Source organism: Pleurodeles waltl, chromosome 4_1 (genome assembly GCF_031143425.1).
Source record: "Pleurodeles waltl isolate 20211129_DDA chromosome 4_1, aPleWal1.hap1.20221129, whole genome shotgun sequence".
Lineage (NCBI taxonomy): Eukaryota > Metazoa > Chordata > Amphibia > Caudata > Salamandridae > Pleurodeles > Pleurodeles waltl.
The window spans coordinates 600,661,977-600,684,874 of NC_090442.1; the positions used below are offsets into that span (position 1 = coordinate 600,661,977).

Genomic DNA, 22,898 nt, shown 5'->3' on the forward strand with positions numbered 1-22,898 from the left:
AATGGGAGGCAAGCCTGCTGCAGGGGAGATGGAAAACAAGCCAACTGGGAAAATGTGCAACGTGAGGCTTCAATCTCCAGCTGGCAGCAAGATGGTTGCCGCCAAGGTTGAGTAGGCAAGGAGAGGTAGACAAAGCAGTGTGTGGTTTTAGGGAAGTCATGGGACAAATGTCCTGAATGATTCAGGAGAAAAGGATACTGTTGCCAATATGACCAAGAGCATGCTACGCAGGGAAACCATGCAACGTCCTCCACAAATGCAGTAGGCATGGTAGAACTCATCCAATAATTAAACGTCGTGACAGAAGACAGACTATTCTGACACGATCAGAGATTAAGGAAGGATAATCAAGGAGGTACAGAAATAGCTAATAAGAGAGGAGCATCAGGATTGGAAAAAGTAACAAGTGAGGACATAGCCAGGCTACTGGCTGAAGATTAGATTTACAATATGTGCTTGTGGGTTATAGCACAAGAGGGAACACACATTGCTTATTTCAAGTACAATTTTAAAATTCCGGTTTTAAAATTAAACTCTTGCAGTCTTTCACAAACCGCCCAGTAAAAGAGAAGTTCAGCTTTGAATACTAAAGGGTTAGTATGCCTAATAACTGCATCTTTGGACAGCATGCAGAATGCTTAGTAAAGACTTATTGACCACCTGGCTAACAAAATAACTATGGTCATTTCTCTCAACTGCTTAGTTCAGTCACTCATTGCAAACAAAATTTAAAAATAGCTTCAAAATGTTCACCATCAGAACATTCTATCGCCATGTTTCTTGTCACTGCTCCATGCATCAAGTTATGCCTAGCGATGCCCCAACAAGATGCTTTATCTTGTTTCAAGTTTGATATATTCAGGAGGCTGGTGCCTGCTACAGAAGAAATGGTAGGTTTCCCTCCAGGCTATCAAAATTTGGCACTGCAATCTATTCAGTGGGTGCCTCACTCACTCATGGAGCAGATGCTGGAGGCGAGTATGGAAGATTACAGAACTTGGTTCAGAATGGCAAGGTGTTCCCCAAGGCACTGGCTCACTGAGGGCACTACAGTACAATTTATCATGTGGGTCAAAAAAAAAAAAAGAGATAATAGCAGATCATGGGTGGCTCTAGGACAAGTACCATTGGGCTTTCTGACTCTGACTGAGGCAGGATGAAGAGAGCTCCCCTGGATAAATGGGAAGTAACTGCATTACCCACCTTGAGGAAAATAGTGTGGGTATCGCTTACATTGTGTGCATCACAGTATAAGAGTTCCATGTTATACTGTGCAATTGTTCTATAATTTTTTGGGGGCATTCAGACTCGGTGAAGCAGTGGTTAAGTGGGAATGCTTGAGCAAGGGAAAGGTGGTGCAGAAGCCAGCATGCTGCATGGTGCAGAATAGAATGAGCTTCTTTTCAAAGTCCTAGAATCAAGTAGGGGGTGCCTGATTGGTTCTGCAATCCCAACAAAGATCAGTCATATTTCTGTCAAGCAAGGACTACACTGCACAGCGCCAAAGGGTAGGGGAAGAACTGCTGGTTCACAAGGCTCAGCCGCCAATGATGATATACCACTTCAGTGCTGAATGCAGCTCTCATGGACTGTGGATTGTCTCATAGGTTGTATGGTACTCATTGTTTTTGAATAGGGGCAACATTGAAAGCGACAGCTGCCTCAGAGGATGACAGGGCTTTTATGAAGACATCACAACAAAAATCATCATTCTACTAAGCAAATGTATTCTAATTCTCAGGGCCAGGGCATACATGCCACAAAAGAGATTTCTCTGGATAAAGTGATTCCCTAGACTGAGACTCTCTGCTCACATAATGGCTCCTGTCTCTCTGGTGCAGAAACTAGCGCCATGTGCTTGGATGACTTTTGGCCAATTAAATGGTTGTTTCTTTGCTCCAAGCCTTCAAAAGGATGAAAGATCTTTCACTGCTTGCCCTCATTCTTCACAGGATGGGAAGAAGCCGGACGCACATTATGAAGGGACATCATTCCAAGGTATGCCAATAACACCTGTGGCAGCTGAGAAGAGGTTCTCCTAGACAAAATTCTGAAAGCCTTCTGCACTGAAAATCATAAAGTCTGCTCTACCGTTCCTTCAAATGCGGATCCCTCCTGGAGTTTGGACTTTAAGGTGGTACCCTACCACAATGTTGGCTTTATGCTTAGATGGAAGGCAGTATGCCCGTTCATACCAGATTTATTTGCATCACACTTTATCAACCGGTTTAAGAGAGATATCAGTGGCTTTCCGACTCCACACAAATACCTGTGGAATATTAAAAAAGGAAAAAAATTGAAATATATTTTAAATAGGTAAGGGAACGATAACTACAGGCAACAGAAGTAAAAAAAAAAAAAAAAAGAGGGTTTTTAAAACTAGGCATGTCACCAAAACCTTGGAAAAATTATAGGAATGGTTGTGTCTCGGATTTGCTTTTTTTTTTAAAAACATTCAAACTATTTAAAAGAGTCAAATTTTCAGGATCAGACCCGGTGGCGAAGATGAATGAATTAAGTACAAACCCGGAAAGGGTACCTTGCTAAAGAATGTGACCTTGAGGAAACAAGATCTGCCTCGCAAGATGTTCTTATATCGAGGTTAGCACAACTAGCTCCGACTTCAGTGGGACAGTTACGCACTAAAGAAGCCATCTACATTCCTGACATCCAGAATGATCACATCTCTGCCCATGGTCTCAAGCCCAAAAATAGGAACCAGTGTGCATATGCATGAATCCAATGGGAGTCTCTAGAGGAGCTGATTTTTCATGAAACTATTTTTCTAGAACTTTTATCTGGAAGCCATCACTAATGGAGAGACAGTAATATATTAAATATTCAAAATATATACTTTGGCAACAAATTCTGATACCTATAAAGTTTTTTGTACTAGTCAGTGTTTTCATGTTTTTTACACAGACTTTTCAGAAAGAGAAAATAAAAGTATTTAACTCAACTTCCAATCACGATCATAAAATAGGCCTTCTCCACACTTGTAGAGTAAACCGAAACCTTCCTTCTCTGCTAAACAAGAGGCCCTTAGGATGAATAGTCTGCAGTTTGCACATCCCTGATGGCATATCATTATAATACAACCTCATTACTAACAATCTTCGTCTGCACTGTGTGAACTCATACCCTACTTTGCCATCCATTCAAATGCCTAATGTGTTTCTGCACACCACACTCAGACCCAACAAACTAATACTTATCAGTGAAGTAAAGAAATTCTTTGTGTTATCTATATAAATTCACGTAGAGCACTTCAATGACCCATTCAGGCTGTTTATTTGACTTTGGCCGTTGGAAAGCCAATACAACAAAAGTAAAAAAGGGAGATGCTAATAAAAATAAATAAATATATCAAGATCGCAACTAAACAAAGCATGGCACACCAAATACTTTAGAAGCTCAGACCCAACTGGATATACTGAAAGGTAAATTATGTAGAAACAAAGATCAAGTATCAAAATAAAGAGATTAGAACATACAGTACTGAAAGTCACTTTTAATGGGATGCACTTAATGAAATGGCAGAAAAGGTAATTTACCAGTAATCCTCTTGGGCAGGGTATCCTCTCTAAATCCATAAACAGTAGGACATTTCCACATGCAACACTTTTGTTAAGTAACATTTTCTCAAGACTAAAAGAAACATACTTGCAAAAGATAACACCGCCTAACCATTTTTTAAATTTAAAAAACTTATTTAGACAGCAAATTTAATCCTATATACATTTGGTTGAAACCATCACTGCTTTACCTTAAAAACCGAAGAAAAAAAGAGTTTTCCACAGAGGTGCCAGCTATTATCTATAACATTGCCGGAGGTTTCAGGACAGGGACTCCTTGCACCACCAAGCTAAGGACTGATTGGCTAAACTAGACAACGGGATCTTCTTTTCCTAGTCTCAAGTCTTCTTAGAACAGTGATGTTCTCTGCAACCCTGTAGATTTCGCAAATGTAGCAGGGCAGTAGGAATCAGAAAAGAATGTTACAGCTCTTGGAGACTGCATAACTTTAACTGGTTGGTGCTAAAGGCTGAAATACGAGGTGTTACTGAATTATCTTCATGTATTGAAGCAGCTGAAAGCAGAATTAACTTTTATTAATGAATCATCCAACAATGGATAGACAATCACACACTTTTTTATTTAGAGCTGCTGCAACTACTACCAAGCTACCAAAACAGACTGTGCTGATTTCAAGCTGAAAAAAAACACTTGAAATTGGTAGTGGGAGCTTCCTAAGCAAAATCAAATAAATTACCAGCAAGTCTTGCAAATCGTTATGTGGAAGAAAAAGTCTTGTACATTTTTTGATGTCATCCAGTTTTCCTGGTGGGAAAATCTGATGCAGGCCCAGCATTCCAAATGTCTTCTGCTTTATTTATCTGCACACAGATTTCAAATCTAGAATGGGACAACATTTCAGACGTGGATCTTTCTTACTTATTATAAACAATAGGAATATATGACTCATTTGCCATTTGGACCTCCTGAGTCAAACTCTTGAGATGCGACCACTTCACCCCTCACTGATGAATGGAAGGTGGAGAATAGTCAAATTTGATATTCAATCACTTTTTGTAAATATTGAGCACCCACTTGTCTGTCATCAGGAAAGAAATTGTTGAAAATGTTCCATTCTACCAGCACAGTGTACAAATGAGCAGTGTGAATCACTGATTAGCAAGCACAGCCTTTTCTGCAACAGCAAGGCCTGTTGAACTCACGCATCTCTGAGTTGTTATGTCCCTGAAAACAATGTTTGTGTTGCTCTGGACGCTGAAGCTGTTGCCTTTTCCAAAAGAGATTAAAGGAGCATTGATGCCAAGACCACATCCTTTGAACTGTACCCAACAGAACTTTCATCTTCTCTGAGCTGACAGATTTCAATGTCTCAGATTCTGCTTTCAAGCATTGAAACCCACGGTCCGCAAGAGAACCAAAAACAGAGGAGAGGGCTTAGAGAAAGGCAAATCAAGTGCCATTCAGGTGTGGTTGAGCAGCCAGGAATTGGGACTCAGCCAAAAGCAGTGTATCACAGAAATACATGGCATATGTCTCCTGGGCAGCCAAACCGGCACAGTCACTGACTGTTAATTAGAAGTCACCATCCAAGCTTTTGGGATGTCCATCCAAGCTTTTGGGATGTCTATGAACTATCTTTCATCTCTGGACAAAAGATCAGCAATGTGGTCTAGACAGTTTCACAGCCCTATTGTGTATGTGTAATGACCAGCCAAGCTATAAACCTAGCAGCTCCTGATGCCGCCCTAGATGAAGCTGCAGACTTAATACCACAGTGCACCATTGTTTTTGCTTTCCTTCTAAGTGTATCCTGCAAGAAGAAAGGATCAGAATCTGATTACCTATCTCTCTTCTCTTGATGATGTGCCAGTGGTTTCACAGATACCGGTGTCAGGAAAAAGTTTATCTTTGTTTCCAATAAATGGAAAGCAAAGTCATAAGGGCCCTTGCTTGCAGTTACAGTACCTCCAAAATATGATGGCTATCTAATGAACCATAGATGAGGCCTCAATATTACTCTGTCAAACCACTCGGCAGGACACTTCAGGAAAAGTGATATAATTGCCCACCATTGATTTTCTAGGAGAGGAGAAAATGGAGACCTAACAAAGTAAGTGATAATGTCCGACATTGAGGAAGAACATGTGGCCTCTAAAGGAGCAATAAATTGAGATATGCTCAGTCTTTTAGACCTGTATATTTTCAGTAGCAAGACTGCTGCTCCTCCTTATTCCTTCTAGGTAGTACAGTAATGTCTGTGTTTCCTAGTTCCATCCTTCTCAGGCAGATTTAGAGGCAAAACATACTGAGTGGAAGTACAGACAATTACAACATAGTAGACATGCATGCTGGAGATGGCACTTTCTCAGAAGGCTTTGGATGTAGGGAGGCAGTGCTGTCCTTGATGTAACTCTACCCTGTGGTGGTAGTTAGTCATCTTCTGCCTTCTGCAGGGGATTAAGACTCCGGTAAAGGTGGTCTGAAAAGTATGTGCCTTCAGGACTTCGTCTCATTGAACAATGGTGTTTAGTCTTTCCATATTGAAGGGGCCCTCCTACTGACTATGAAGCCCTCTACACCAGTACTGATCTTGGGATGGGAAGGAAATGGTCCCTTAAACCCATGACGTTAGATGCACTGATGTTGAATATGAAAACTTTGACTTTGGCTGTCTGATGTTGACTCGCAAGGGTCGAAAGGAATGGTGTGAGGACCTCAATGCAGGTGGGTGGTCAGACCTGGTCACAGACATGTGAGAAGAGAAAGTGTGTCTCCCATGCCCCACTGCAGCTGGTGAGGGACAGAACGTTCTTGACACAGAATGGCCCATTTCCAATGCTTGACCCAGAGGTGAAATCCCTTCCCTTTCTGACTCTCGGGTATGGCAATTCCAAACATATTCTGCACCTCTTAGTAGAGTGTGAATCAGAACAACAGATAATCATCAATCATGGCTTTCCAGAACCTATTCCACCTACAAGGCCATGTCAAGGAGTGCCAGGCATGATGGCTAGAAGAAAGTGAATGGGCAGGAGCAAAACACCTCAGAAAACAATAGAAAAAGTGACACTTGCCACAAAAAAAGAAATCAGGAAAATTATGGAATATGTAAAAAAAAAAAAAAAAAAAAAAAAAAAAAAAAAGTCAAGTGAAGCCAAAACAGTGTGCACAAAATAGCAGGTTTGCAGCCACAAATCAGACTTTAAAATAGGCAGCCCTGTTTGATGCTATTTCCACAGTGATCTGGAAAAACGGGGACTGCCTACTGGAGTCTACAGTTTCCTTTGAGTTTGAAAAAAAAAACCAAAAAAAAAAACACTTTGTTATTGCAGCCAAATGTATCCCGGATTCAATTTAGATATTCGTACTTTAAAAAAAAAAAAGTTAATAAATGTTGCCTCTAGTTTCTATTATTTAGTGTTTTTTTTCTTGAGAAAAATGTTATTTAGGAAGGTATTCTAGAGATCCTACATGTGTGTGTAAATGTATACTTTATGGATCTCAGAGAAAATATCATGCCTAAGAACAACACCTGCTTACATTAAAACCTGCCAATGTGAACCCACAATGGTCTGGTTTTACAAGAACGGAAACGTGTTCTTGCAAATGGAGAAAGTGTAAAACATGGCTGTACATCTATGTGGTATACATGTATTACAATGGACTTCTTATAACGCAGCCTATCTTCAGCATCCACATCTTATTATCATCATTCTTGAGGATCAGCATACACATGTGCAAACCCAATCGCATACATACCTCAAACCTCTCAAAAATACATCTTCAGTGTCCCCACATCGTTCAACTTCTGTCATTCTTCTAACAACTACACTGACTTGCTGTGCTCATCATAAATTATCAGCCACGGAGAATAAAGAATTTAATAATATTTAATAAAAAGTTGTCCGGTCACTGTGTTTATCAAAATGCTTTTCAAATCACTAGCAATTCAATAGTCATGAATGAATGGTAAACAAGTGTACATACACCTGCAAAAACATCCATTTTCTCTTGGAATGAGGGTACAAAAATGGAAGGACAAAGATCACCCAACAAGTTATAGAGTATGCAGTAAAATAATGGCCTTCACCGAGTAAAGAATAGTCATGGGCTCGAGGTCCATGCACTATTGTTCTCATAATATTCCGGCACAGTAGTCATGCTCATTGACATTTTTGGACTTCAGCATTTAACATAGACTTCATGGGAATTTTAATTCTACCCTAAGACATTCAAGAGAAAGATATAAATTGCTGGATGCAAATAAATCCCTAAGTGATCATATGTCATTCATGTAACTCTTCTGGGTTAACTGTACTTACTGAATGATTCTTCTGTGAGCTCGTCACCATGTCCATCTGCTGTTTGAACAAGTCCACCTATGCCTTTCTCCCCTTTCATTGCCTTTAAGAAAAATTAAGTGAGAATAAGAACAAAATACACATAACATATTTGGGCTTTCAGTGAAATGAGATAACAGAAGATACAAGTCCATTCTTTGGTGATCAAAGACAACAGTGTGTTTCACACTGTTGAATGGCAGAAGATGCATTTCAATTACCTTTCTGCAACATCTATGCAATTAGTTTAATAATTTACCAACTCAACCTTCAGATATGGTAGATAAACAAAACAATTTTGTTTGAATAAACAAGTTATTCCCTGTTGCAACCAGGATACTTTGTCACTGGCCTCCTACTTACCTTGTTGGTACTGCTTGTTTCAGAACAGGATAGAAAAGGGGTACACACAGCTGTAAAGGTTTTACAAGTAGCCAGGGGATCTACAAATACCCAGACATCTTACATGTCTCATGCATGGCTCTATTCCATATTTTGTTATGTCTCTTTCGGTCGACTCCTAAAGCAATTAATTGATATATTAACAGAAAAATAAAATGAGAAAATGATAGAAATGATACAGTGCATAATTAGAACGACAATGAAAAATCTAATGCTGAGTTCGAATTTTAAGATCCAAGCATTGGCCATTGACGGAGAGAATGTGCACCATTTACTGACCTACTATATTCCACATGCCACTACTCATTTATTTATATGCCAAAGCAAACTGATTCCACTTCCATACGCTGACAGATTTACCACAGTGACAAATCATATCCTTTTGAAAGCTAAAGAACATGTTCAAGACACACATTGCCAAAAAGGGAAAATCTAGCCCACCAATAGACCATACTGATCATTTATAGCTCAAATAGAACAATGGCCTGGCAAGTGCAGAACTCCAGAATGTGACGTGACAAAAGATAATAAAGAACCGGGGGCAGGTGTTCTTTGTATGTCCTCAGACTCTGAAATTAAATCTAAAGTGTAACTAGGACTTGCATTTATTGTAAAACCCACCTCTTCTGACCATGCCTGCCCTAATCGAGAAGTATGCATAATATGTAAACACTACCACCAGAACTTAGATATGCACTTAACAAACTTGATCTTACAATGTAACCTTCCCTGCACCTCAAGGCGTAGAGAGCACCAAGATACACAACTTTCTGGTGAAAACAAAAGGAGACAACTTAAGGCAAGAAAAAGGCGATGTTACAGAATCAACTAATCAGGAAGACTCCTCGTGGAAGGGGCAGCATGCACCAGGGAGCCCAAATCTCCCTGCAAACGTTTGGAATGACCTGCAGAACTTTCAGCACCGGCAGAAAGTGTGATGATTCAACCAACATCTTCCGAGGAGGTCTGATCAGGAAAAACACCTTAGGAAGCCTAGGCACCAACGGCTCTAATAGCAAGGCAAGCCAATGGATTTTGAAAATCCCACTGACCCATTAAAGCGTCAACAACCATCCCAAAATGGTAATATTTCAAAAAAACAAAATTAAACATCATAGGCGTAGGAAGGCAGAATCTGACTGGAGGTATCAAACCTGGAAAGGGATCAAGTAATAAGCATAAAAAGCTCCAGCAGGTAGGTCTACCGAGACAGATGGACAGCCTCTTCTAAAGTATAGAAAGACTTTGCCTTCAGATACCTAGCCTTTATCTCCCAAACCACCAGCAGCAGAACAGATAATTGGGAAGGTAAAAACAAAGATACCTTAAAGGGAAAAAAGAGACCTCAGAGGGGAAAAAAAGAGACCTCAGATGGGCAAGATTGAGATAGAGGCCCACAGCTGGAATAAACAATAGGGGAACCCACACATTGTACCACTTAAGAGCCTTTAGAAGCACCTACAATCTTGGACAAGTCTGCCGTCATGAGATGCAAAGGAAAAATAGAACACAGAAGATACCACAGTTTGAGAATCAGAAGAGCTTCCAAAAGATCTAGGAACCTGGAGCAGACCAAAGGGACTACCCTGTTGCCCTAAGGTAACAGATCTAAGGCTGAGTTACAGACCTCCATCACACACCTAGAACACCTCCCTGAGAATGCATTAGTCTTGAGAGGACAGGAACCCTAGACTCTGGCAATCTGCCCTTAGATTCACCTCCCCCCCTATAATACTGACAGCAATCAGAAAGCACAAGTTGTTTTCTGCCCATCGAAAGATAGTCAGTAGGAGACTGCATCCCAAGCTGGCAGTCACAAACATCCTCAACAGTATTTTTTCTTTGTGAATAGAGACATGGAGAGAACGCATGAAGACCTCTCTAGATTACATCCAACTCGCTCCATTTGAGCTATTGGGCTGAACTAGACTGCCTTGAATGTTTAGAGATCTCTAAAGTGGTCTCCCAACCTGCAGCACTGGTGCTGGTCATCAAAACTACAGAGATGTGGGGTCCATGAAGATTCCCTTAACCAACTAAGATGTCTGGAACCACCACAGATGACTATGAAAATGAGTTGGAATAGGAAGGTGGAACTTGTAGAAACCTGACAGTGGGTCACACTGACTTGGAAAACAAGACACCAGAGGCTTGTACAAGCAGTGCATGCCCCTTCTGAATGTCTTTCATCAAACTCCACACTATTGGATTTGCAGTCTCAGCTCACCAGAGCTTCAGTGTTGAGCTCGGTGAAGACTTCACTGATACTGACAGCTGCTGGTCACCACATCATAGTTGTCAATCTTCAGTGCCCACTGCAATACTGCAACTCCCATTATTACATGCACATCCAAGTAGGGGTAATGCACCTCTGTATGTATGTAGTATTTATGTAGTGCCCAGCTAGCCAAAAGGCAGCAGAGATTTACTGACCATCAGCTGTCTTCTGCTACCTCACTCATGCCTCCAGTCAATGAGAAAACACAGTATCTATCTGCAAGCGAGACACACAAATACAGCGCATGCCTCAATGAACTACACATGGGAATCACAGAAAGAGTAAAAGTCCGCATTTACAAAGCTGCTCATCCACAGGAGTGTAAGGAGAGGGGGTGACAGCCAAGTTGCTACCAGAGGTATGGCCTGCTCCTGCAGATGGTGAACACAACATCAGTCTTCTCAGCCTTCCTGCTTCAGCTCTTGGGGTTGCCAATATCATACACAGCAGGGCCAGAGACACTACAAACCACCACAGTCACGACAACAAATTCCCCTACGTCCACAGTACAGCAGTATTGCACAGTGATTGGAGGACTTTGGGTAGAAGCTTACCAAGATAAGCTCTAGATTCAGTAATACCCTACTGCAATACTTTCAGACAGCATAAAAACTCGAATTGATAATAAGAAACATGCCTAAGAAAAGACAAGATTGTAGTTCCTATTTTAATGTTTTAATAAATATACATACTAAAAACACAATGAAAACGTAAAAACGGGTTTTAGAACATATGAGAGAGCATTAAGAATTCAATTCTTGAAGTTTGCCCATTTTAAATGAAAAAACTAAACACAAACATGTTCACATGCACAAGAAAATCCATACTGTGTTTTAGGCTGTAAATGTCCCCATTGTTCCATAATGCAGTAGAGAGTTTGTTGTACCTGCACTTTAAACTGGTTGGCCACCGCAAGGTATATGCTGCAAAACTAATATTTTTACAGCTTGAATCAGGGGGTGAGAGAGGTTAAGAAAGAAATGAATATACACATGAGGGAAAGCTAGTACTACAGGGTAACTTTATCGTTTGCATCTTTAATATTCACGTATATTCTCCTGATTAATAAAGGTTTTTCTGCCATTTGGTAGTATATGAAAACAAGAGATGGTATGCTCACAGTTGATGTGTAACAACGATAATCAGCATCCATTTTGGTAGGTTATAGCATACGTATTTCAAGCAATGGGCCACATGCTTTCCCCAAACTAAATACATGAAGCAAAACATGTGTCTGACAGAAGTGGGTAAATAAATGTAATGTAGATTAAAAAAATATCATGGATATGTTAAAATGAGGTACAACTTCGGAAAAACAAATTGGAGAATATTTAAATATGTCTCCCCTGTCTCCCCCCACACCAAAGTAAAACTCTTCCATCTGGTCTTTTCACTAATGGTGGGAGTAACATAACTGTGAAAGGGATATTGTACCAAAGTGTGACAATATTAGAAGAGCCTTGATAATCAAAGAAAATATCTGAGGTAAATCTAAGCACACCTTTTAAAAAAATGCTTCAGATTGCTAAGTTAATATACAAAGTTTTGCTTGGGTCATTGTAAAGAAAGTATCAATTATTAAGGCAGAGTCTTCAAGAAGTACATAGAAACGCTGACCAGAAGAAAACTAAAGAAAACAATGCATAACTGTGTATTTGAAAAGATCATGAATGCATCACAAACCCATGCATAACTATCCAGGAACTAAAGGATCAGAAGCGCACTGCTGACAATGGAATCCTACTGTTAAGAAAATCCATCTCATCATGGATTTTTTCCAATTTGGTGAGAATCCTCAAAACACAAGTCAGTGACTATAAAAAAATTACACTTGCCCAGCTAATGAAAATGCATGCCTTGTGTACATGAGAAAAGGGTTAGAAGATTCAAAACGTGTGCAAGCTTCAGTACTAAAAAATGGTGTCTGACGTTTTCACCAGGCACACTAAAAAGAAATATATTTCTCTAAGTCAGCTTCATGCAAGCTGAATCTCGATAAATTACACCTTGCGATCAATGAACCACTCTTCCCTTCCAAGACCATTGGCTTGTATGTCAAATTATGTGGGTCAGAGAAAGACTTGTGAAATGAACAAATAAAAGGAAATAGAAACCATCTAACATGTTGTTTTGACAATAAGAACTGCTGAGGCAAAAACTGTTCCTGGAGCTCAAAATGTAGGACTTGACCACACTGCACTATCAGGTTCTCATAATAAGAAAGACGACAATTGTGGATGGTACTTCCTCAGGAAATGGCCTAGGCTACTGAAAAGGGACAATGCTTATTTAATCTACTTGAACTCCAAAAAATGTTATTCTAGATAGTGATACTGCAGATAACCCTATGTACTCAACAGGTCCGACTTTCTCCTAAATAATTTCTACTGGCTTAACTCAGTTATTGGGAACTACATTCCCTCCAAAGAATCAGTCCACCATAGTTTACCGAGGGCTGTGGGACAATTAAAGAAAAGGAAAAGTCTTAAAAGACTATTTGCAGCAAACCTGGCTTCAGAAGAGTTTCTCAAACTGTGGAGGAACTGCAAACTTACCTGTTTTTCAGATGAATACCTGACATTAATCACACAGAGGAGGTGCAAAGCACAAAACTTAGCTTGAAAGGAAAAGACTTATTACTTTTAAAACTCTAAAGTCTAACATTGAGGAACTGTATAAAAATGTTACAGAACAAAACATTATATTGCTTTTGTTTCAGATTTGGCTTCTGAAAGCACTCAGATACTCGTTTTCCGAATTAGCATGGCACTGCCCGATCGACAACTCATGGTAAACAAGGTACTCAGAAGGACTATTTACCATAGAAAGGCAGTGATTTGTTTGTCATTTCACGATTGATTTGATCATGCATTGATTCTTGTTAGCCAGAAAAAAGCCTGAGAAAATGCAATCCTTTAAAACCTTTCTCAAGTGCCACTAGGAACACTGGAGGGGAGTGTAATTGCGGGATTAGATAGTTTATATGATTTAGGAAGACATTTGTGCTCAAGGGGTGCAGAGCGCAGCTCTGCTATTAAAAAAACGGATCATTCCCAATCAAAACTGAATGCCTTATCAGCTCGGCCAATATTAATCAGTATAAAAAAGGTTGAATCCCTGTTACGTCCTACAAAGAGGCTGCAGTTGCTGCGTTAACTGTCAAGGAAGCAGGAGTCTAGTTTGTGGATTCTCCACCCACATCAATGCCAAAAAGAGTAAGCGGATAAATTGTGTAGAGACATGGTCCCCAAATGAGGAAGATATTCTGCTGTCCCAAGAGTCTATGCCAAAAGGATCCTATGCATAAACAGATTGAAACAAGATAATGACAAAGAACCTCTCCTTGCCCTTCATAGCTGACAAGTAGCCAGGTTAAAGGCTACGGGGTGAATTAAATAATCCAATAACTTAGTTTCATACTCAAGACAAGATATACGATTGGGCCAGGATCGTGTGATTCACCTGACCTTGACTGAATTTATGGATGACAGATCGGGTCATGTCATGACAGCATCATGAGCCTGCGACCTCCAGAGACATCTTGGTGCTTTCAAATAATTCAAATCTGCACGCCCTCTTGTAAAGAGATGCATTTTGTAGATGCCATTATGAACATCATAGTGCCATTGTGCACCCAATGCCTTCTAGATGTGAAATACTAATAATATGTGCTCTCTTGATGTCATACGATATCTCTGTGTCATCAAAAATTTGATGCTATGAAATCTGTTCGTACCTTGGATCCTCTTTATGTCTCAAAACTATGGCCTCTCTTGGTAACCTTCTGGCATCTTTTGAAAACGTGTGCCCCCATGATCTTAAACGTAAGCATGACATTCACTCTTTATGCACCAAAATGACCACAAACTCATTTGTGATATCATTAATGTTAACGACAATGTGTGAAGAAAGGTGCAGTGTTTTGGAAAAGAGATGAAAGGTATGTTTATACACAGCACCATAGCTAACGAACCCCGTAGGGTTCTGGATATATAATCAGGTTCATAATGTGCCTTTTAAAGACATTTTAATTGGTCTTTCTTTAGCTTTTCATACAATGTATTTTACCGTGTGAGTAAATAACTATTACCGTCGGTTAATAAAGTTTTCTCTGTCATTCTTTTGGCTTTGTCAAGAGACATGTTCCTCTGCAGCCTTTTGCACATGGTGAAGACTGTGCCCAGAAAGTTCTAGGTGAAGGATATGACCTCCCGCTACCCTCAGAGTATAGCAGTACTGACCCCATAACGCTGAACTCTATGCCCATTTAGTACTGGGGTTGTTTTTTGCCTACGTGCCTGCCCACCAGGCCGCTGGGACACGACCATGTGCAAAGGACTCTCAGTGTGTACCTGCTCTCCTCAATGCACCTTTGTGTACAACTTACATATTTATTTTTTCAGTTTCTTGGCTAGTGAGCCCACACAACATATTTATGAATTACGTTTTACTTTAGACATATTCAATGACTGTTCTTTTAAACTCCCTGCACATCCTTCCCCATATAGGCCCCGAGAATGTTTTCTGTTATGCTAGTTCACAAAATGTTTGCACTGCATAGTGGTAGGAGGAGCAACATTTTCCATCTGCAGCAAAGAATTAGATAGTGCTCAACTGTGATGGGAAAAACAGCTGACTTCTCCAATGAGATTTGTTTTTTCAGTTAAAATGATGTTTATGAATGTTTCAGTTTGCAAACTTAAGTTGTCAAATTACACATAATTAAACCATTTAAACATTTCTACTCCTTTTGGAACTGAATAATTTTACACCAAACAAAAACGGAATCCATTCTGTGTTAAGGGTTTACCCTTAAGCCAAATCTGATGTAAATGTACAGCGCAGTTTATCCTTTAGCACAGAGAAACATTTTCATAGGGGAGTTAGAATGGGAACACGATCTTTTGGATCCCCACATCCCTGAAATAACCTTAGCTTGAACAACTTGCATCAAAATTATTAGGATGGCCTCTTGGGTGGATGAGCCAAGTTTGTGCTAAATGGTGTGAAGCGTGGTTAAACTACAGCGAGGCATAACTAAAGATTTACAATGGTCAACTCTGCAATAAGTATAAATAAACATTTTATGACTCAAAGATACAACGCAGAAAAGACAATGTTGCCTTTGGATAGTCATCGCTTTTGATTTGAGTTTTTCTCCCTTTTAGAAAAGTGCCTCAGACCCAAACACCTGGGCAGAGATATTCAAGGTTTATGAATATTATTTAAGATCCCAAGAATAAAGACCGCAGAGATCCAGGGTAACGTTCATGCTCTTATTGATAATTCTCAACGTTCAGTAAAATCTTCATGGTGAAAGATGTGGTACAACATGAAAAGGTGTCTACGGTGCTTACTAACACCTTTATACTAAAGACATTGGTGGTGAAAGTGCACTTGGCGTAGGAAGCTGGCTATATATGTAGTGTACCGGACGTAAGAGGACACTATGCAGATAGTCCAGCCAACCCTTATTGGTTTACAGGGGTTAAAATAATAATCCCAAATGCTCTCTTTTGTGGTAGTTTGGGTGAGCAGTTTTGGATTATCATATGGTAATGTTAGGCATTGGTTAATAAATGGGACACATACTCTAGAAACTTGAAAATCGATTTAGAAAAATAACATTTATTTTTATATATGTTTTAACATCCAAAACTTCGATCTTAGGTAAATACCTTTCAAGTTAGTGATTTTACAAGAAATAGAAAATGCACTGTATTTGCAGAGTAAAGCGGTAATTTAATCCTATAGAAAAAAACATATTCTGCTTAAGGTCACCTGCCAATGGCTTACAGGACTGTTCTCATGGACTTAAGGTAAGCGGGAGTCAAGGTCCAAGGCAGCACTAACAGGCCATCTTGGATGGCTCTGGGGCGTCCAGGTGCAGAGGTGCGTTTCCGCGTCGGGTGCCCTGTTCAAGCCAATAGGAAACGGTCCTGATTAAAAAATGCTGCAAGCTGGTACAATAAAGGCAGTATATTTGAACCCAGAAGGGAGTTCATGGACGTCGGTTCACTGGTACTCAGGCTGCGGGGCTCATGTGCAGTGGTGCTTTGTCCAGTGGGGTCACGCTGCGGGAGGCTCTTGTGGCTCTCCGTTTCCTGGAGAAAGAGGCTGCAGGAGGGGACTGGAGGACCAGTCCAGCGAAACCTAAGGGGGGCTCAGCTCTAGAGGGTCTCTATTGGCACCATTGGTTCACTTGGGCTCTGGCTGTGGGGCTCGGGTGCAGAGGTGCTTTTCAGTGTCAGGTCGTGATGGTCAGAGGCTCACTCTCTGTATTGGTGACCTGGTGGAGAGGAGCAAACAGGGCAGCAGGGCTACTCTCGATGCTGGTCTTGTAGATCCTGATGTCCCTCGACGGTAGGCCTGTCTTTCTGCTGTTGAGTCCAGATTGGGCCATCAACAATCCTTGGTTCCTGCAAGGGGCCTGATAATCTGGTTACAGGTGCAGGAGGGATCTGAGAGGAGTCGTCTCAGGTCTTCAGTGGCTGGGCTGACCTCCGGAGCTCCAAGCAATCATCTCCTGGCTCATTGTTCCTTCAGTGGGCTGGCAGGCCAAAGGGACACAGCACCGGACTTTGCAAGCAAGCGGTGCCAGCAGATGCAGGGAAGCAGCTCCTTTGCCCTACGGATGATTTTTCCGGTTGTTGAGGTACTGGGCAGTCCAAGGGTTTGAGCATGTTGCCCAGCTCTTTGCGAAGTTGGTCCCAGTGACTGTCGAAGTGCAAGCAGCCTGGCAGGGGTTTGCCCTAATGTTTGGTGCAGGACTTCAGTTCACGCTCTCTTGGTCCTTCTGCTTTCTTCCTCAGTTTCCAGTAGTCAAAGTCTTCATCCATTTTCCTGGTGTCAGGGGGCCACCTAAATAGTAAATATAGGGGTGTTGAGGGGAGTGAATGGTATTAGCCAATAGGTTACTTGCCCTTGGTGTCACTACATCCCCTATACAACCACTTCCCGTGGAGAGTGGGCATAACCCTGTCCCAGAGTTCCTAATTTCACCAAAATCAAGATGGTGGAATCCTTCTATTGTGGGTCACTGTGTAACTGGCTTGGTGGTGCACCACACCTCCCTGCATATCTAATTTCCTGCTTGTCCCGGTGCCAAATGTGCCTCAGGGGGTGGTATCTCCCAGGTCTGGGGGAAGCTGGTATCGCATGTCAAAGGCAGCAGGGTCTCTGAAGTCCTTGGCCTTGATATACTGATTTACTAGCTTTCCTGCTGGAGGAAATGATAACACTTGCTAGAGTATGCATTGTTCCTGACCCCGTAAGAGTGTGGGCTCTCACCTACAAGGTATCAGAAATGTGTCTGTGGTGGCAGGCTGGAGGAGACCGGCCAGCCAACACACTACAGAACTAGTAAGGTTTCAGGGGGCACCTCTAAGGTGCCCTGTGGGTGCATGTCATAATAGATCAGTACTGGCATCAGTACAGATTTATTAAGACAAGGCATTTAATACCAAACACCATAGGTTTCAGTAAAGCAATTATGTAGCTGGGTAACTCGTTTTGACCATTGCCCAGTACATATCTTAAGATGGCTTCCCTGCTCACTTGTAATATCTAGCAATTGTACTAGACATTATAGCGGCCCATCTGCTCATGCAGATAGGTCCTCACATGTGCTATAAGGTACCCTGCCTTATGGCTCCAAGGCCTGCTGTAGGGGTGACTTACATATAGCCCATGCAGTGTCTTTGAAATGGTACAAGAGTGTGCCGTGTCATCTTTTCAAACATGACTTGCACCATGTCACATGGCAATGGCAGTCTGTGTAATTTGTGTGTGGGTCCTTTAGGGTGGCATTAGCCATGGTGCAGTCCTTAGTGACCCTCTTTAGTAGCCATGCCGTAGGTATCAGGGGTACCTTTTACTAGGGACTCACAGTGGTGTTTAACTCAATGACAATTTGGAAACAATTAAACTTTACTTGTTTTAAAGGGACAAAGCACTGTCACAGAGGTCCAATTATTAGGTCTCAGCACTGTCACTGTCGAGAAAACCAGCATCTAGTAGATGAAAGGGGGCAAAAAAGGGAGAGTGGGGGCAACTACAACAAAAGTGAAATATCCTCCAGCAGGGATTTGGGAAGTAACAGAATTTTGTGATTATTTCAACCCCAAAGATACGGATTGGGGACTACTAGTGAGGTCTTGGTACAAAATATGCCAACAACATTCCTTTCATTTTCATTAATACACTTTTTAGATGGTGAAAAGACTATTTTCCTGGGATTTTACTTTAGAAACATCTGAGGTTTTCCAGGAGGCTTTAAAGTAATTTGACAAGTATGCTACAAAGTTGTGCATAGATCCGAGAGGTTGCAAAAAGTTGAAAGCAATCCACAATAGACAGGAGTTAAATAAGGCCTTAGGCGTTGACGTGGAGTAGTAAATGTTACAAAGGGAACATATTCTACACTATACAGAGCAGAGCAGTAAAGATTGGCCTTGATGTAAGCACACACAAAGCGTAGGACTATAGTCATGCAGGATTAATATTCATGGTGCTTCATGTAAAATTATTTTTTTATTCTGTATAGGAACGTGGTCACAATGTGCTCATGCAGACAATGGAGGAAGGTGTAGGACAGAGTACTACTTCCAAAGAAATCAAAACACATAGTAGTACAAATTATGAAGAAAGTAATTCTGGAAGAGCAATTTACGTGACTCACTCATCATGCAACAAATTGATTTACATGATCAAACGTTTTATTCAAGTAAAATGTTTACCAGTTACAAAAAAAACCTTTTTTAAACTTACACTTTTTAATTTCTGAATAATGCATTGCCAATAACTTTATGGAAAAGCAGACGTCTATACAACATTCACTTTTTCCATGGTAACCAAATGTACAATTACAGAGAGAATTACTGTACCATACCGGTATTTCTAGTTCAACTTCACGATTTTGTTTCCAGTTAGAGAAACTGAAACTTCACAAATATTAATAGTCTTAGAAACATCGAATTCAGCCTTCAAATATCTTCCTCGACTTATTGTTTAGCTTAAAATAGGATTTGCTCTCAAAGGGCCAGATGTAGCAAACTTTTTTACCCATTCTGTGTCTATGGGAAAAAGTGTTCGTACATATGGCCCAAAGTCTCTTCACAAAGGTCTACCATCTGGGGTGTCTGTCAAACATCTGAACATTTCTGCCCATTCAACTGCATGTTTCACAGCATTCTCATTTCTTTGCGTGATCTTGATGTGCTGTTATTCCGCCAACACTCTTTACAGGTCTCGTGTCATGCATCAAATTGTGGCGCCAAGCCCTAAACCCAGTGAGCTGCTATTCTATGCACAGACAGCACTGGTGCCAGTGCTGCTACCTTACTCCTCATTTTGTGACCTTTTTTTCCTAAGAAAATACCAAACATGCACTGATTAATAGTTTTCTCTGGTAGTGTACCTGTCACTACACGCAGAATCCCTATCACTGCTACCCAGAATTCTTGCAAACTAAGGCATTTACATACCATGTGCAAAAAACCATCTCCCATCTAGCCGCTGCTGGCTCATACCAATGCTTTTAGAGGATATGTTCTACCCAGTTTTTGTGGCGCAAGGTAGGGTCTCAGCAAGTAATGGAACTGCATCAGTTTAAACCTTGCAACGGTAGAAATAAGCTTCACTCGAGTACATGCACTTTGCCATTCTGTCTCGGTTAAAAATAAAACTTTTAAAGATTGAGAATTAGGTTTATGCATTTAACTAGCGAAAGATGAAATACTAACCTCTCTGAATTTTTGAAGATAGAGTTTCAAAGGTTCCACATAACTATCAAAACCCAAGGTCGACATGGCAAAAAGAATATCCTCTCCATTGATTGTCTTTCTCTTCTCTTGATGACACCGCTCACTTGCTTCTGATGTAATAAAGCTGATAAATTCACTTACACACTCTTGCACACACTCCTTGGCGTCTTTTGCAATCTGTAAATACATAATTGATACATAAGTGTTTTGTGAAGCACACGTCGACTCGCAGCTTCTTCACAGCACTGGTTCATGTGGTTTAAATACATAGGTTTCATTTTTTTTTCTACAAAAAAGTTCATATTAAAATACATTCAAGCTAGACAAACTGTAATTGTGCTCCTCTAAAATATCTACAAAAAACGAATTTTGTGACAGCATTACTAACTCACAATAAGCATGGCAAAAATAAAAGGCGAGTGGAACCCATTTAATATTGATACAAGTAACAAATCTCCATCAAAGGCAAGAGGCCGATAAGAGATTTAGAACAAGACATTACCTTTCCTGTCTGTGGTATGGCATTCTTCATTATCCTTGCCACATTTGCAATAGGAAGATAAATATCTTGTTCCCTGAAACTTTCTTTTGATCCATTTGTGTCATCCGGATCATTCAAGCTGTCTTCTGTGTCTTCAACAACAACAAAAGTAAACATAATAAAAACAATTTCTTTACTATTTGGCAAAATAATTTTTTTTAATGGTTTTATTACATGCAAAGCACAGACAAATGTGGCGGTCAGGAAAAGAGAAGGTTATTAAATACAGTACATTTAAAGTAATTGCAGCCAGTTCTTTCAGTTTAGGGTGTGGGACAGGTTCACAATAAGGGAGGAAGGCAGGGGAAAGTACACGAGAGGGATGGAAAGGACCATGTGAAATTAAGTTTAATCAATACAGTTCATTTCAGGCTTATTGCTATTTCATGGCTTATTTTAAATCATTATTCCGTGGTAGCTATTAATCATATGTGGTACATTTTTAAAATCACAAGATCTACGAAGGGTAAGCCAGTCTGGAGAGTGGTGTGAGCAGGAATTTAAGGTAAAACAGGCTGTGCGGGTAGCTTTTCTCAATATCTGCTTCAGTATCTTATCTCGGACAGGGAGTGAGAACTGCACAAGTTGCAGGGGAGGGAGGTGAGGAAAACATTAACCTTTCTTCCTCAAAGCAAACATGCCCCGTTATGACCAAAAACAATACATTTGTACGGGAAAAACACATATTATTAAACAATTACGCCTCCCTAGGTTACTTTTTCAAAGTTTTTGACCATGTCAGGTGGCACAAAGTTACTAAATTCCCATGTTTGTTTTCGATATTGTGTACATTCTTTCAAATCATAAGCATTAGAATCTCTCTACATATGTCGATGCACCAGCGATGTCAACCCATAAAAAATATAACATTTTCATTGTTTAGAGTCATTCCATGAAGAAAATATGCTTGTGGAAAGAATAAACCAATTTTAAACATTACAAATTTCTATCATAATTTTCAACGCAGAAAAAAACAAAGAGAGAATGATTACCATAATTATCACAGCTTACACAGGAGAATGTCGCACCTACCCTTTCAAGCAATTCAAGTGCACCAATGTCGGAAGCGCATTTTGATGTAGAGGCCGAAATAAGGATCAAGTGAAACCATATTTCCAAATGTACTCCCAATTAGCACGAATAGGGACATGGGTGAGGTGTTCCTGACTTTTGGTCCTGAGGATCTCGTGGATAAAGACATTTCTCCACAGACAGACTCGCTAGCCTCTGAGGAATAGCCTCTTTGCTTTTTTTAAAGAGTAAGTGTTTGTTAGGTTACTAGAAACGGATGCCAGTACAGGATTCTAACCCTGTAGCTTACTAGTAACGGATGCCAAAACAGGATTCTAACCCTGTAGCTTACTAGTAACGGATGCCAGTACAGGATTCTAAACCTGTAGCTTACTAGTAACGGATGCCAGTACAGGATTCTAAACCTGTAGCTTACTAGTAACGGATGCCAAAACAGGATTCTAAACCTGTAGCTTTCTAGTAACGGATGCCAAAACAGGATTCTAAACCTGTAGCTTACTAGTAACGGATGCCAGTACAGGATTCTAACCCTGTAGCTTACTAGTAACGGATGCCAAAACAGGATTCTAACCCTGTAGCTTACTAGTAACGGATGCCAGTACAGGATTCTAACCCTGTAGCTTACTAGTAACGGATGCCAAAACAGGATTCTAACCCTGTAGCTTACTAGTAACGGATGCCAGTACAGGATTCTAAACCTGTAGCTTACTAGTAACGGATGCCAAAACAGGATTCTAACCCTGTAGCTTACTAGTAACGGATGCCAGTACAGGATTCTAAACCTGTAGCTTACTAGTAACGGATGCCAAAACAGGATTCTAACCCTGTAGCTTACTAGTAACGGATGCCAGTACAGGATTCTAAACCTGTAGCTTACTAGTAACGGATGCCAGTACAGGATTCTAAACCTGTAGCTTACTAGTAACGGATGCCAGTACAGGATTCTAACCCTGTAGCTTACTAGTAACGGATGCCAGTACAGGATTCTAACCCTGTAGCTTACT

At 40.6% G+C, this 22,898-nt stretch overlaps 1 protein-coding gene across 1 annotated transcript in view; it reads right to left on the reverse strand.

Annotated features, from left to right (window-relative positions):
- The window catches only part of NFYB (nuclear transcription factor Y subunit beta), a 142,180-nt gene that overhangs the window by 50,068 nt on the left and 69,214 nt on the right, over positions 1-22,898 (reverse strand). The window contains exons 3-5 of the mRNA XM_069229002.1: positions 20,824-20,954; positions 20,301-20,498; positions 7,860-7,941 (exon numbers count right to left, since the gene is read on the reverse strand). Of these exons, the coding sequence (XP_069085103.1) occupies positions 7,860-7,941; positions 20,301-20,498; positions 20,824-20,954 (411 nt within the window). The remainder of the gene's footprint in view (positions 1-7,859; positions 7,942-20,300; positions 20,499-20,823; positions 20,955-22,898) is intronic.